This window comes from Sus scrofa, chromosome 13, assembly GCF_000003025.6.
Source record: "Sus scrofa isolate TJ Tabasco breed Duroc chromosome 13, Sscrofa11.1, whole genome shotgun sequence".
Lineage (NCBI taxonomy): Eukaryota > Metazoa > Chordata > Mammalia > Artiodactyla > Suidae > Sus > Sus scrofa.
The window spans coordinates 120,741,249-120,754,726 of NC_010455.5; the positions used below are offsets into that span (position 1 = coordinate 120,741,249).

General features: G+C 37.1%; 1 protein-coding gene across 21 annotated transcripts in view; it reads left to right on the top strand.

Moving 5' to 3' along the window:
* The window catches only part of ATP11B (ATPase phospholipid transporting 11B (putative)), a 146,275-nt gene that overhangs the window by 13,616 nt on the left and 119,181 nt on the right, over positions 1–13,478 (top strand). For 12 of the 21 annotated variants that reach the window (XR_002337765.1, XM_021069874.1, XM_021069870.1 and 9 more), the window contains exon 2: positions 4,504–4,661. The exons of the other annotated variants lie outside the window; for them this stretch is intronic. Coding sequence is in view for 11 of the 12 variants with exons in the window: in XM_021069874.1 (XP_020925533.1) it covers positions 4,521–4,661 (141 nt within the window). In the remaining variant the exon portion in view is untranslated. The remainder of the gene's footprint in view (positions 1–4,503; positions 4,662–13,478) is intronic. 21 annotated transcript variants of the gene reach the window in all.

A 13,478-nucleotide genomic window follows, 5' to 3' on the forward strand; every position in this document is an offset into this window, starting at 1 on the left:
AAAAGAAAAAGAAATTAAATTATGGAATAATTTAACAAATGAAATACTCAGTGGCTTGATATTTCAAAATGGTCCATTTCTTTTTTTTTTTTTTGTCTTTTTGCTATTTCTTTGGGCCGCTCCAGCGGCAAATGGAGGTTCCCAGGCTAGGGGTCGAATCAGAGCTGTAGCCACTGGCCTACGCCAGAGCCACAGCAATGCGGGATCTGAGCCGCGTCTGCAACCTACACCACAGCTCACAGCAACGCCAAATCCTTAACCCACTGAGCAAGGCCAGGGACCGAACCCGCAACCTCATGGTTCCTAGTCGGATTCGTTAACCACTGCGCCATGACAGGACTCCCCAAAATGGTCCAATATTTTTACTTAAATTTGATGCAGTGCCTAGCATAGTATCAAGCACATATTTCTCAATAAATACTTGTGCTACATATTGGTATTGTAAGATTTTGCTTTGAAGCCTTTTGCAGTGAGTGCAGTTAGCAGATAAATCTTGAGTATAATATAGTCAGTTCAGATCTTAATCACATGTTACCTAGGAAACATTTTTTTCATTCATGTATCTCTGGAGCTACAAAGGGAATATAGATATCCTTATCTCACTTCTCCACTATGCTCTTTAATATAGTAGTTCAGAAAACTCTAACAAAGACGTGAGGGTGGACTTGATTTTTTACTATTGAGAGACAGGGAAGCGGTTGTCTAACTTTTTTTTTCTTACTGAAATTTAAATATTATGGAGTATCTGGCCTCCAACTTAGATGTGCAGGAGACCCTCAGACTTTGTAGATCCAACTCTTATGCAGAATTAAAGGAAATTGATGCAGTGTTTACTTACCTGCCAGTGTTGATCAACTTTTTTTGAACATATATTTGCAGATTTTTTTTTTTTTTTTAATGGGCCACACCTGTGGCAAATGGAAGTTCCTGGGCTAGGGGCCTACGCCACAGCAACACAGGATCTGAGCCACGTCTGTGACCTACAACACAGCTCATGGCAACACTGGATCCTTAACCCACTGAGGGAGGCCAGGGATCGATCCTGCATCCTCTTGGATACTAGTGGGGTTCTTAACCCACTGAGCCACAGCAGAAACTCCCAGATTTTTTTTTTTCTTTTTTTCTGTGCCTGTGGCATGTAGAAGTTCCTGGGCTAAGGATCTGAACCTACGCCATAGCAGTGACCCAAGCCACTGCAGTGACAACACCAGATCCTTAATCCGCTTTACCTCAGGAGAGTTCCTGTGCAGAATTAAAAAAAAAAAAAAAGAAAAAAGAAAGAAAGAAACTTAGGGATTTATTATGAGATGGTAAAAGTCAAAATTCTTAAATAATCAGGGATGCTTTTAACAATCTTTAAACAGTCTCTTTGACCCTGGGTTCCCTACTTAATGATGTTTCCTGTAGATAGAGAGAACATTTTCAGTGTTCTCTGGCAAAATAAAAAGAAAGTCAGTATAGCATGCATATGTGTGTGTGTGCACGCACGTCTCTTTGTTTAACCTTATATATGTCCTTGTTTTTGAGGACTGTCTTTTTTTAACTTTTAAGAAGTTTAACTTTTTATTCTAAAATAGGTTTAGATTTTCAGAAAGATTGTAAAAATAATACACAGAATTCCAAACATTATTCTCACTGAGTTTCTCCTGTGGTTAACATCTTAAATTAAGGTGCTACATTTGTTACACTGATGAACCAGTGTTAATACATTATTATTAAACCCCATATTTTATTCAGATAGTAGTTTTTCACTAATTTCTTTTTTTATGGGGATATAATTGGCACACAACGTTCTATTAGTTTCAGGTATACAACAATGATTTGATATTTGTATGTATTGCAGAGTGATCATCACAATAAATCTACTTAACATATATCACCAAAGTTTTCCTTGTGATGAGAACTTTTAATATCTACACTCTTAGAAACTTTCAAATATACAACACAGTATTGTTAACTAGAGTTACTGTGCCATACATTACATCCCCTAACTTATTTTATAAATAAAAGTTTGTACCTTTTTTTTTTTTTTTTTTTTGTCTTTTTGCCATTTCTTGAGCCGCTCCCGTGGCATATGGAGGTTCCCAGGCTAGGGGTCGAATCGGAGCTGCAGCTGCCAGCCTACGCCAGAGCCACAGCAACATAGGATCCAAGCCGAGTCTGTGACCTACACCACAGCTCACGGCAACGCCGGATCGTTAACCCACTGAGCAAGGGCAGGGACCGAACCCGCAACCTCATGGTTCCTAGTCGGATTCGTTAACCACTGCGCCATGATGGGAACTCCAAAGTTTTTACCTTTTGACTCCCTTTACCCATTTTGCCCACTCCTCAACCCTCACCTCTGGCAATCACCAATGTCTTCTCTGCATTTCTGAATCTAAGAGATTGAGTTTTTTTTGTTTTTGTTTTTATTTTTTATATTTATTTATTTAGTTAGTTATTTAGCTTTTTAGGGCTGCACCTGTAGCATATGGAAGTTCCCAGGCTAGGAGTGGAATCGGAGCTATAGCTGCTGGCCTACACCATAGCCACAGCAATGCCAGATTGAAGCTGCGTCTGCAGCCTACACTGCAACTCACAGAATGCCAGATCCTTAACCCATTGATCAAGGCCAGGGTTCAAACCCACGTCTTCATGGATACTAGTTGGGTTTGTTACTGCTGAGCCATGATAGAATTCCTGATAATTTTCATTCTAAACAGGTGTAAGATGACATCTCTTTATAGTTTTCACTAATACTCTTTTTCCGATTCATAATCTCATCTGGGATAACACATTACATTTAGTCTTTATGTGTTCCTAGGCTTCCCTGGGCTGTGACAGTTTCTCAGACTTTAAAGAACAATTAAGTCTTAGATTGTTTCCCTTACTTGGGTTTTCTGTTTTTCTTCTGTTCTGATGATCTTTTTCCTTTGCTCATTCCTTTTCTTCTGCATGTATCTTAAATGATAGCCTTGAGAATTCCATGTCTTTCCTAGTCTCTTTCTTCTCTGTTCACTCTTAATAGGGAGTCTAGTGCATATCTTTGACTTTAACCACCATCATTATGCTTGCTGGGTTACAATCTCAAGTCCAGCCCTCTTTCCTGAACTCTAAATAAACACATCCATAATTTGATCTTAAATATGTGAGAAGAGATAGGAAATTAGGTGATATCTTAAGTGATAAGGCCTAAATCACTAAGGTTTCATCAAGGACTAAGTCATGTATTCCTTTTCATTACCAGTCATCCTTAATGCGCTGGAAAGAACTTGGTAAGTATTAAGTAAATACTCTGTGGTTGCTAAAAATTTTTTTTTCCACTACATGCAGGAAGATACCAGAAGGCAAGAATTTGCAGATCAGCAGTGCAGTTTTAATAGTCATTATATAGGATAAATGAATTGCTTGCTGAAAGAACTGTAAATACACTAAGATGTTATTTTATTTTATTTTATTTTCCCACTTTTTAAGGCTCCCGCGACATTTGGAGGTTCCCAGGCTAGGGGTCTAATCGGAGCTGTAGCTGCCAGCCTATGCCAGAGCCACAAGCAATGTGGATCTGAGCCGCGTCTGTGACCTACACCACAGCTCACGGCAACACCGAATCCTCAACCCACTGAGCGAGGCCAAGGATGGAACCCGCAACCTCATGGTTCCTCGTCAGATTTGTTAACCACTGAGCCACGACGGGAACTCCTATTTTGTGTTTTTATAAAAGATATTTTCAGAATTATGTCAGTTTGACTCAATGTTGCTAAATAATCATTTCCATGCTTAAAGGTTAATTATCAAATTTTCATAGCAATAGTTTCTGATTTGCTGAGTTCTTTTTTGTTGTTGTTTTTAACCTGGCGCAGACCTGTTTTACTTCGTTCTGAAGCATGTTTCTCAGATTCTCAGCATATAAATAAGACAATTGTATCTTTCTTCCAGCTTACTTTTTTCTACCTTTTGTTTCAGTTCTTGTCTAACTAAATAGGATTCACTATTTTCTGATTTTAATATTTTTTTGTTGTCATTGTTTAGAATTTTTTATGTAACACACAAGCATGTTTAAATCTGTACTTGGAAATATTTGTTGTAGTTTCCTGGTTTGGATGCTGCTATTATGCTTTCGGTATAAGCAGCGGCTTCTAACTTGAGGGATTCTTTTGTAGACCCAAGATAGTGAATACCTGTAATATGACTTAGATACAAGGCCATACAAGTACATAGTTGGATTTCAACTCTAGGGCCCAGTGCCCCTTATTTCTAACAGTTCATAAATGCTCTTTCCATTCCTATCCTACAATACAATTTAAATATTGACAGAACATTGTAAATCAACAACAAGACAGTCTCTGTTCTTTGACTTCAGTATACTTTTATACTTTTATTTCATTCATTTATATCCTGCAATACAATTTAAATATTGACAGAACATTGTAAATCAACAAGACAGTCTCTGTTCTTTGACTTCAGTATACTTTTATACTTTTATTTCATTCATTTATTTTTATTTTTAATTTATTTTTTTAGGGCCACACTTATGGTACATGAAAGTTCCAACACTAAGGGTTCAATGGGAGCTGCAGCTGCCGGCCTACACCACAGCCACAGCAGTGGCAGATCCGAGCCAAATCTGTGACCTAGGCTGGAGATTATGGCAACACCAGAACCTTAATCCACTGAGCAAGGTTAGGGATTGATCCTGCATCTTCATGGATACTAGTGGGGTTCTTAACCTGCTGAGACACAATGGGAACTCCATTATTTTTATTTTTTAACTGAAGTGTAGTTGATTTCAGTATAGTTTTTATGTTATTGTTTAAAATTTTGCCATTGTGTCTTTGTGATTTATATATATATATGTGTATATATATATATTTTTTTTTAATTTAAAACTTGAAAGTCCTGTGTAAAGGATATGTTTTTTGGAGTTTTTTGTTGGTTTGTTTTGTGTTTTTTGGCCGTGCCTGCAGCACACAGTAGCTCATGGACCAGGGATTGAACCAGAGCCACAGCTGTGACAATGCTGAATCCTTAACCAGGGCCACCAGGGAACTCCAAGGATGTGTTTTATGATTGACTGTCTCTGGCCTTTTGCAGAGTTGTAATCCCACTGCTTCTAATGTACTGAGGAGGACTTAAAAGCCATCTTATATGAAATTGTTGTTTGTAGAGTTCCCATCATGGCTCAGTGGAAATGAATCTGACTAGGAACCATGAGGTTGTGGGTTTGATCCTTGGCCTCACTCAGTGGGTTAAACATCTGGCTTTGCCATGAGCTGTGGTGTAGGTTGCAGACATGGCTTTGATCTGGCATTGCTGTGGATGTGGTGTAGGCCAGCAGCTATAGTTCCAATTGGACCCCTAGCCTGGGAGCTTCCACATGCCTCGGTTGCTGCCCTATAAAAAAAGCAAAAAAAAAAAAAAAAAAGGAAGTTGTTGTTTATGATGGTGAGTAAAGAAGGAAAAAGCTTAGAAGTGACTGAGAAACTTTAGTAGAAATTTCATTTTATTTATCTATCTCCAATCTGGATACCACAGTTAATAAGATTTACTAGTTTCACTCCTTGTCCAGCCAGTGTGCAACTGGATAGGTAAACCAAAAAAATCAGTTAAGGCATTTTGGTTACAGAAACCTTAAATTCTCTCTTACTAGAACCTATGATTTTTTTTTTTTTCTTTTTTCTTTTAGGGCTGCCTCTGTGGCATATGGAAGTTCCCTGTCTAAAGGTCAAATCAGAGCTACAGCTGCTGGCCTACGCCTCAGCCACAGCAACGAGGGATCCAAGCTGCATCTGCAACCTACGCCACAGCTCATGACAGCACCAGAACCTTAACCCACTGAGCAAGGCCAGGGATCAAACCTGTGTCCTCATGGATGATAGATTCGTTAACCATGGAGCCACGACAGGAACTCCTAGAACCTATAATTTTAATATTTTATCTAAATTAAATGAACATCACATGTTTATTTTTATCATAAATGTCTCTAATTCCATACATGTTTTTCACCAGTCCAGCAAACAAGAGACATTTACTATCATGGTTGAATTATGGCCAGATAGGATTCTTCTATTCTAGAAAATCCGTGGTAAAGTCCCAGATGGGTGAAATGGATGTTTTTAATTGTTGTGAGATATATTTAACATAAAATTTGCCATCTTTACCATTTCTAAGGGCACAGTTCTGTGGCATTAAGTACATTCATATTGTTATGCCATCCTCACATAATATCATCTATTTCCTGAATTTTTCATCTTTCCAAACCGAAACTCTATGCTCTTTAAACACTAATGTCTTGTCTCCCACACCACTTCTATAAATGCCTGGCAGGCTATGAATTTGGCAATTCCTATTCCTTATGTAGGAGAAATTTGTTGTTTCATGATGGGCTTAATTTCACTTAACATGTCTTCAGGGTTCATCCATGGTATAGCATAAATCAAAATCTTTTTAAAGCTGAATCATATCCCATTGTACATACCACATTTTGTTTATGCATTCATCTGTCAGTGAACATTTGGGTTGCTTCCACCTTTTGGCTGTTGTGAATAATACTGGAATGAACCCGGGTGTACATTTTTCTGTTCAAGTCTTTTGAGTTTATACCCAGAAGTGGAATCATTGGATCACATGGTTATTCTGTGTTTACTTTTCTGAGGAATCACCATACACAGTGGCTTCTGAAGATGTGTGTTAGAGTTAGGAATCAAGTTTGGGAGGTAATATCGTAAACTTTAAGAAATGAGCTTCCTATAGTAAAGTATTGGCACATGATTTAAGAATCTTGGAGAGTTCTCATTGTGGTTCAGTGGAAACGAATCCGACTAGCATCCATGAGGTGGTGGGTTCAATCCCTGGCCTCATTCAGTGGGTTAAGGATCCAGTGTTGCCATGAGCTGTGTTATTGGTTACAGATACAACTTGGATCCCACCTTGCTGTGGCTATGGTTTAGGCCTGGAGCTATAGTTCCAATTCAGCCCCTAACCTGGGAACTTCCATATGCTGTGGGTGTGGCCCTAAAAAAGCAAAAAAAAAAAAAAAGAATCCTTTTAGTCAAAGATCACTCTAAATGTTGTGTCATATAGCTGGAGAGTCGGTCCCAATCCACTTCTGCACTAAGCTGAAGTTCTTGGAAGCCTAGAGTGGTTTAATAGATGGCAAATTACCTTAAATCCTAAAATGGAATTTATGTAATATGATACACAAAGTTAAATTATTGTGTTTATATCATGGGCGTTTTAAATTATTCCTTCTCACCTTGCTTTGGGTCTGTTAACAGTATAAAATTACCTTGCCCTTATAATACCTTTATATAGGTATATTTTATTTAAAGACTATGTCCAGGAAACAGTAGAATTGGTAAAATACATTAAATTATTCTTACCACAAAGCATTGTATTTTTGCTAAGCCATTTTTCATGTGCTTGTGTACATTGGAATATGTAGCCAAAAAAATCATTTTGTCATACAAAATGTGTGACCTAAATAAAGCTTTTGTTCGTTTATTGTAATAACAGTTCTGTTGCAGTTTTTACTCTGCAACTTATTTTTATGTTGTTTTTCATTTTTTGTTTTGTTTTCTACGTTTTTCTTTCTATTACGGAGGAAATAGGTCACATATAAAAATAATTAAATGTGCAAATTAACTTTGATCACTGTTAACTTTAAAGATAATGTTTTCTTAGTTATATTAAGGAAGTGTGATGATATTTAATTGCAGGACTGTAGTTCTAGTTTCTTAGCTCTTATTTGTAATGCTTGTATTTTTCATAAATTTTTTTTTTTTTTTTTTTTTTTGCTTTTTAGGGCTGCACTTGCGGCATATGGAGGTTCCCAGGCTAGGGATGGAATCAGAGCTCTAACTGCCGGCCCACACCACAGCCACAGCAACACAGGATCTGAGCTTTGTCTGTGACCTATACCACAGCTCATGGCAACTCCAGATTCCTAACCCACTAAGCAAAGCCAGGGATTGAATCTGCGTCCTCATGGATACTAGTCAGATTTGTTAACCACTGAGCCACAAGGGGAACTCCTTTTCATAAAATCTTTAATATTTTAAGAATAGTGCAGAGGAGGGTAAATTCGGTTTGAAAATATAAAATGTTGTGATTCATTTACAAGTTCTGCTTTGTGTGAAAGACCAACTCCTAAAATTTATCACGCTATTTTCTGGTTCACTTTCCCTAGACTTCCATCAGGTTTCTGTTACAAAGGAATCCCTTTCAAATCAGTCCCATGTGTTGTCAGTTCTTCCCCTAAATGCCAGTATGAGATTTTTTTTTTTCATCTTAAATGTTCACTTTTTAAAAAAGTACCTGTCATTTTTATATATGCTCACAAATCCAGACAGAAAAGAGGTTTTTAATTTCATACTTTTTTAGGGTAAGTTTTTATTTTTAAATAGTTTAAATTTGTATGCTTCCAAAAATCCAAACAGTTGACTCTTGAACAACACATGTTTGAACGGTGTAGATCCTCTTATATGTGGATTGTTTTCAGTAGTAATTCTGCAATACTACATGATTTGTTATTTGGAAGGATCCAGGGATGCAGAGGGCCAACTATAAAGTTATATGCAGATTTTCGATGTGTGGAGGTCAGCTCCTTTCACTCTTGAGTTATTCAAGGGTCAGCTGAACCTTTTCTTATCTTTTTTTTTCTCTTACGGTTGTACCTGTGGCATATGAAGTTCCTGGGCCAGGGGTCAAATCAGAGCTGTAGCTGCCAGCCTACAACACAGGATCCGAGCTGCATCTGCGACCTTAACCCATTAAGCGAGGCCAGGAATCAAACCCAAATCCTGATGGATACTAGTTGGGTTCTTAACCTGCTGGTCCACAATGGGAACTCCCTCAGCTGTACTCTTTAGCAGGCATTAGAGTAAAATCAGGATGGCTACAATAGCATTAATCTATCTCAATTCCTTTGCCCAGGACAAGATGAAATCAGAGAAGAAAGGAGCAGGCAAGCCATCCAAGGATTCAAGCTTTGAATAGGTAGTCTGGGATGACAACAGAAAGTGTAATAAATGCCAGAGGCTTCTGAACCTTGGCATGTAGCCTTGACCTAGTGATTAGGGAGTTAGGATTGTACAGAACCATAGAATTGCTGTTAATGCTTGCTAGAAATAGCATGAAACTATACTTGAACTTCACACTAACAGTGAGGTTACACAATTGCTTTTGATAACGTGTGTTTTGATTCCTGTTAAAGTAGAAGTATTATTGAAAGATTGATTCTCTGTGTCACTTTTAAAATATGGAATATTGGCATTCCTTTTGTGGCTCAGCAGAAATGAATCTGACTAGTATCCATGAGAACGCAAGTTCGATCCCTGGCCTTGCTCAGCGGGTTGAGGATCCAGCCTTGCCATGAGCTGTGGTGATTCGACTCCTAGCCTGGGAACCTCCATGTGTTGCAGGTGTGGCCCTAAAAAGACAAAATATATATACATATGTGTGTGTGTGTGTATGTATATGTGTACGTATATATGACCTTAGATAAGTGGCTCTAACTTTCTTTACATCATGAAAAGCTCATGAAAACTATGCTATCATCAGAAAAATAGACGTATATGCAAATTTGCATATAGTTTCAGAAATTCACAGACTGGAGGCCCTGCTCTAAGTCACTTTTCTCATTTTTGGACAGTCATATTCTTTTATTCAGTTCACGGCTACTTGAATTTATTGCAGAGATGATGATGCTAATGAATTGAAGTTATAGGCTTAATTTCCATGAAGGACACTTAGCTATATTTATACTTTAGTCACAAATATAGAATTTAAATAGGGTTGTGGAAAAAAATGCTTAACCCACATGTATATGCATGCCATTGATTATAACATGATTGGATAAGATCATTTGAAGTAATCACTGAAAAAACAACTCAGAAAATGCTTAAGTGGATATTACAGCATCTTTGAGAATAAGGAAAAACATACTATCATTCTCCTTTTGGAATTGTTACTTCAAATTATGATTTCTTGGTGTATGGTGATGCTTAGTTTAAAATTCAATTTAGTTCAAAACTGATTTTTTTAAAACATTTCAAAATATCTCCTTGAAATAATTATAGAAATAGCAGGAGTTCCAAACCTTAGTATCATTGGGTTCATCCAGTAGAAAGGAATAGAGAATGATGAACATCTGCTTCCTAGAAGTACGTGCATTTATATATATAGTATATTCTAGTCATGAATGAGAAATTGTAGTGTAAATAGCATAATATATTTTGGGCAAGCTTCTTTGTTTTGTTTTTTGATTCTTTAGATGTTCATAGTAATAATCTTGGATTTAGCAAAAAGTAAAATTTTATAACAGTGGTTCTTAGTCTCAGTTGTCTTGACATCCTCTTAAAGATTTATATATTCTTTCAACTCTTCAAATTCACTTCCTTTTTACTTTAATCTATCCCAGGAGCTTACATGCATGAGATATAATTTAGGGTTATGTTGCAAGGTTACAGAGTAGATGCAGAGTAAATATACTCCATGGAGTCTAGTGCTTCAGTTATCTGTGTTCCCCTCTTTTGTTTTGCGAATTTTACAGGCAAACTTCCAATGGCCACTCTTTGAGAAAAAGAACCATATATTATTGCAGTAGAATTCTAACTATTTATTCATTCATTAATTTGTTGAATTGTAGCATGTTATAATTTGCTGGAGTATATAATAGATCACATAATCCTTCATGACTAAAGTGCTTAAACTCAGTAAATATATGTTAAATGAATAAATGACATGTACCTTTAAAATGATTATGTTATTCTAGATAGAGCAGTGAGTTCCAACTCTGATTTTGAAACCTGACACCCCCCCCATGAGTTATTACAGGACACAATTGTGAAATGTTTAAAAGAAATTTATGAGGAAAATGAACGTGTGCCGCATTTTATCCTCGAAGAAACTGATTTTTTTTTTTTTTTTTTTTTTTTTTTGTCTCTCTGGGACCGTACCCACACAGCATATGGAGGTTCCCAGGCTAGGGGTTGAATTGGAGTTACAAGTGCTGGCCTCCCATCTCAGCCATGCCATATCCAAACCATATCTGCAGCCTACACCATAGCTTACAGCAATGCTGGATCCTTAACACACTGATGCGAAGCCAGGGGTTGATCTTGCGTCCTTAGGGATACTAGTTGAGTTCATTAGCACTGAGTCAAATGGGAACTCCCCCAATTTTTTTTTAGTGGAGCATACAAATGCATTTAATTTGCACAGTTCTGTATTAGCTGTTTCTAAGATCACCAAATGTTTAAAACCAACAGTAGTTGAAAACCATCTATGGCACTGCTAATATATTCTGTTGTGCTAAACAAAATATTCCTCTAGGTAATACAGGAATTTCCACTTGCTGTGTATATTTGTGCTTAATGGAAATTTTGCAGGGATACTAAGCATGGAAGGGCAACCACATTATTTAGATTACTTAGAGTCCTTAGTATATAAAAGCGGATCATTGTAGTTTATGAATACCAAGTTTAATAGATCTCTTAATAACTTAGAAATACTAGTTAATAGCCCTTGACCACCATGAAAAACATGAAAATCCAACAGAATTCTTTTTTTTTTTTTTTTTTTTTGCAGTTTTTTTCTTGTTGATCTCCAGTTGTATAGCATTGTGGTCGGAAAAGAAGCTTCACATGATTTCAGCTTTCTTAAACTTACTGAAGCCTGATTTGTGGCCCAGAATGTGATCTATCTTAGAGAATGTTCCATGTGCACTTGAGAAGAATGTGTGTTCTGCTGCTTTTGGATGGAGTATTCTATAGCTATTAAGTCCATCTGATCTAATGCATCATTTAAGACCTGTGTTTCCTTGTTGATTTTCTGTCTGGATGAGCTGTCTGTTGCTGTAAGTGGGCTGTTAAAGTCCCCTGCTATTATTATGTTATTGTCAATTTCTCCTTTTAAGGTCGGTTAGCAGTCGCCTTATATATTACGGTGATCCTGTGTGGGTGCATATATATTTGCAATTGCTATATTTTCTTCTTGCAGTGATCATTTGATCACTATGTAATGTTCTTCTTTGTCTCTTATGGTATTCTTTATTTTAAGGTCTGTTTTGTCTGATGCAAGTATTGCTACTCTAGCTTTCTTTTGATTTCCATTTGCATGGAATATTTTCTTCCATCCTCTCACTTTCAATTTATATGTGTCCCTAGAGCTAAAGTGGGTCTCTTGAAGACAGCTTATATATGGGCATTGCTTTTGTATCCATTTAGCCAGTCTGTGTCTTTTGGTTGGGGTATTTAGTCCATTTGCATTTAAGGTAATTATTGGTATGCATGTTCTTACTGGCATTTCGTTAACTGTTGTGGGTTTATTTTTGTCTTTGATCTTTTTTCTTCCCTTCTCTTGGGGTTTGATGATTCTCTTTAGAGTTGTATTTGGATTATGTTTTCTTAATTGTGTGTCTATCTGTTGTGTCGATTTCTGGGTTTGGTGGCATATTTGTGTGTGGAAAATTTCCTATCTCTACTATATGTATGCCTTTTCTGTGAGCCTTGTCATTTGTAATATTTTTGTATCTAGTTGTGCCCTTTTCTTTTCCACCTAGAGAAGTTCCTTTAGAATTTGTTACAAAGCTGGTCTAGTGGTGCTGAATTCTCTTAGCTTTTTCTTGTCTGTAAAGATTTGATGCCACAGCAGCTCGGGAACTGAGCTGTGTCTGTGAGTTACATGACACCTCACAGCAATGCCAGATCCTTAACCCACTGAGTGAGGTCAGGGATCAAACCTGAAACTTCATGATTCCTAGTCGGATTCGTTAACCACTGAGTCACGATGAGAACTCATATGTTGTTTCTTTTCCCTAGCTGTTTTCAGTATTTTCTTTGTCTTGTAATTTTGGTCAGTTTGATAAATATGTGTCTTGGGGAGTTCCTCTTTCAGTTCATTTTATATGGTACTCGTGCTTCCTGGATTCAAGTGAGTGGTTCCTTTCCCATGTTAGGGAGGTTTTCAGCTATTATTTCTTCACATATATTCTCTGGTCCTTTCTCTCCCTCTTCTCCTTCTGGTGCCCTTATAAAGTGGATGTTGGTGTGTTTAAAGTTGTCCCAGAGTTCTCTTAGACTGTCTTCATTTCTTTTCAATCTTTTTTCTCTTTTTTGTTCTGTGTCAGTGATTTCCAATAGTCTGTCCTCCACCTTGCTTATTCATTCTTCTGTCTCCCATATTCTTCTGTTGGTTCATTCTAATGACTTTTTTATTTCATTTATTGTATTTTGCATCACTCCTTGCTGTTTCTTTGCTTACTGTTTCTTGTTATTTATCAGTCTTTGCCTCCGGTTTATTTACAAGATCTTGAATCATCTTCACTATCATCAGTCTATAAAGTCTTTTTCATGGAGGTTGCTAATCTCCAGATCACATGGTTGTTTTTCTGGGCTTTTTTTTCTTATTCTCTTATCTGAGTCATAATTCTCTGCCTTTTCAATTTGTATAGATTTTTGATGTGGTCTCCTTTTTGCAGACAGTAGGGTTGTAGCCTC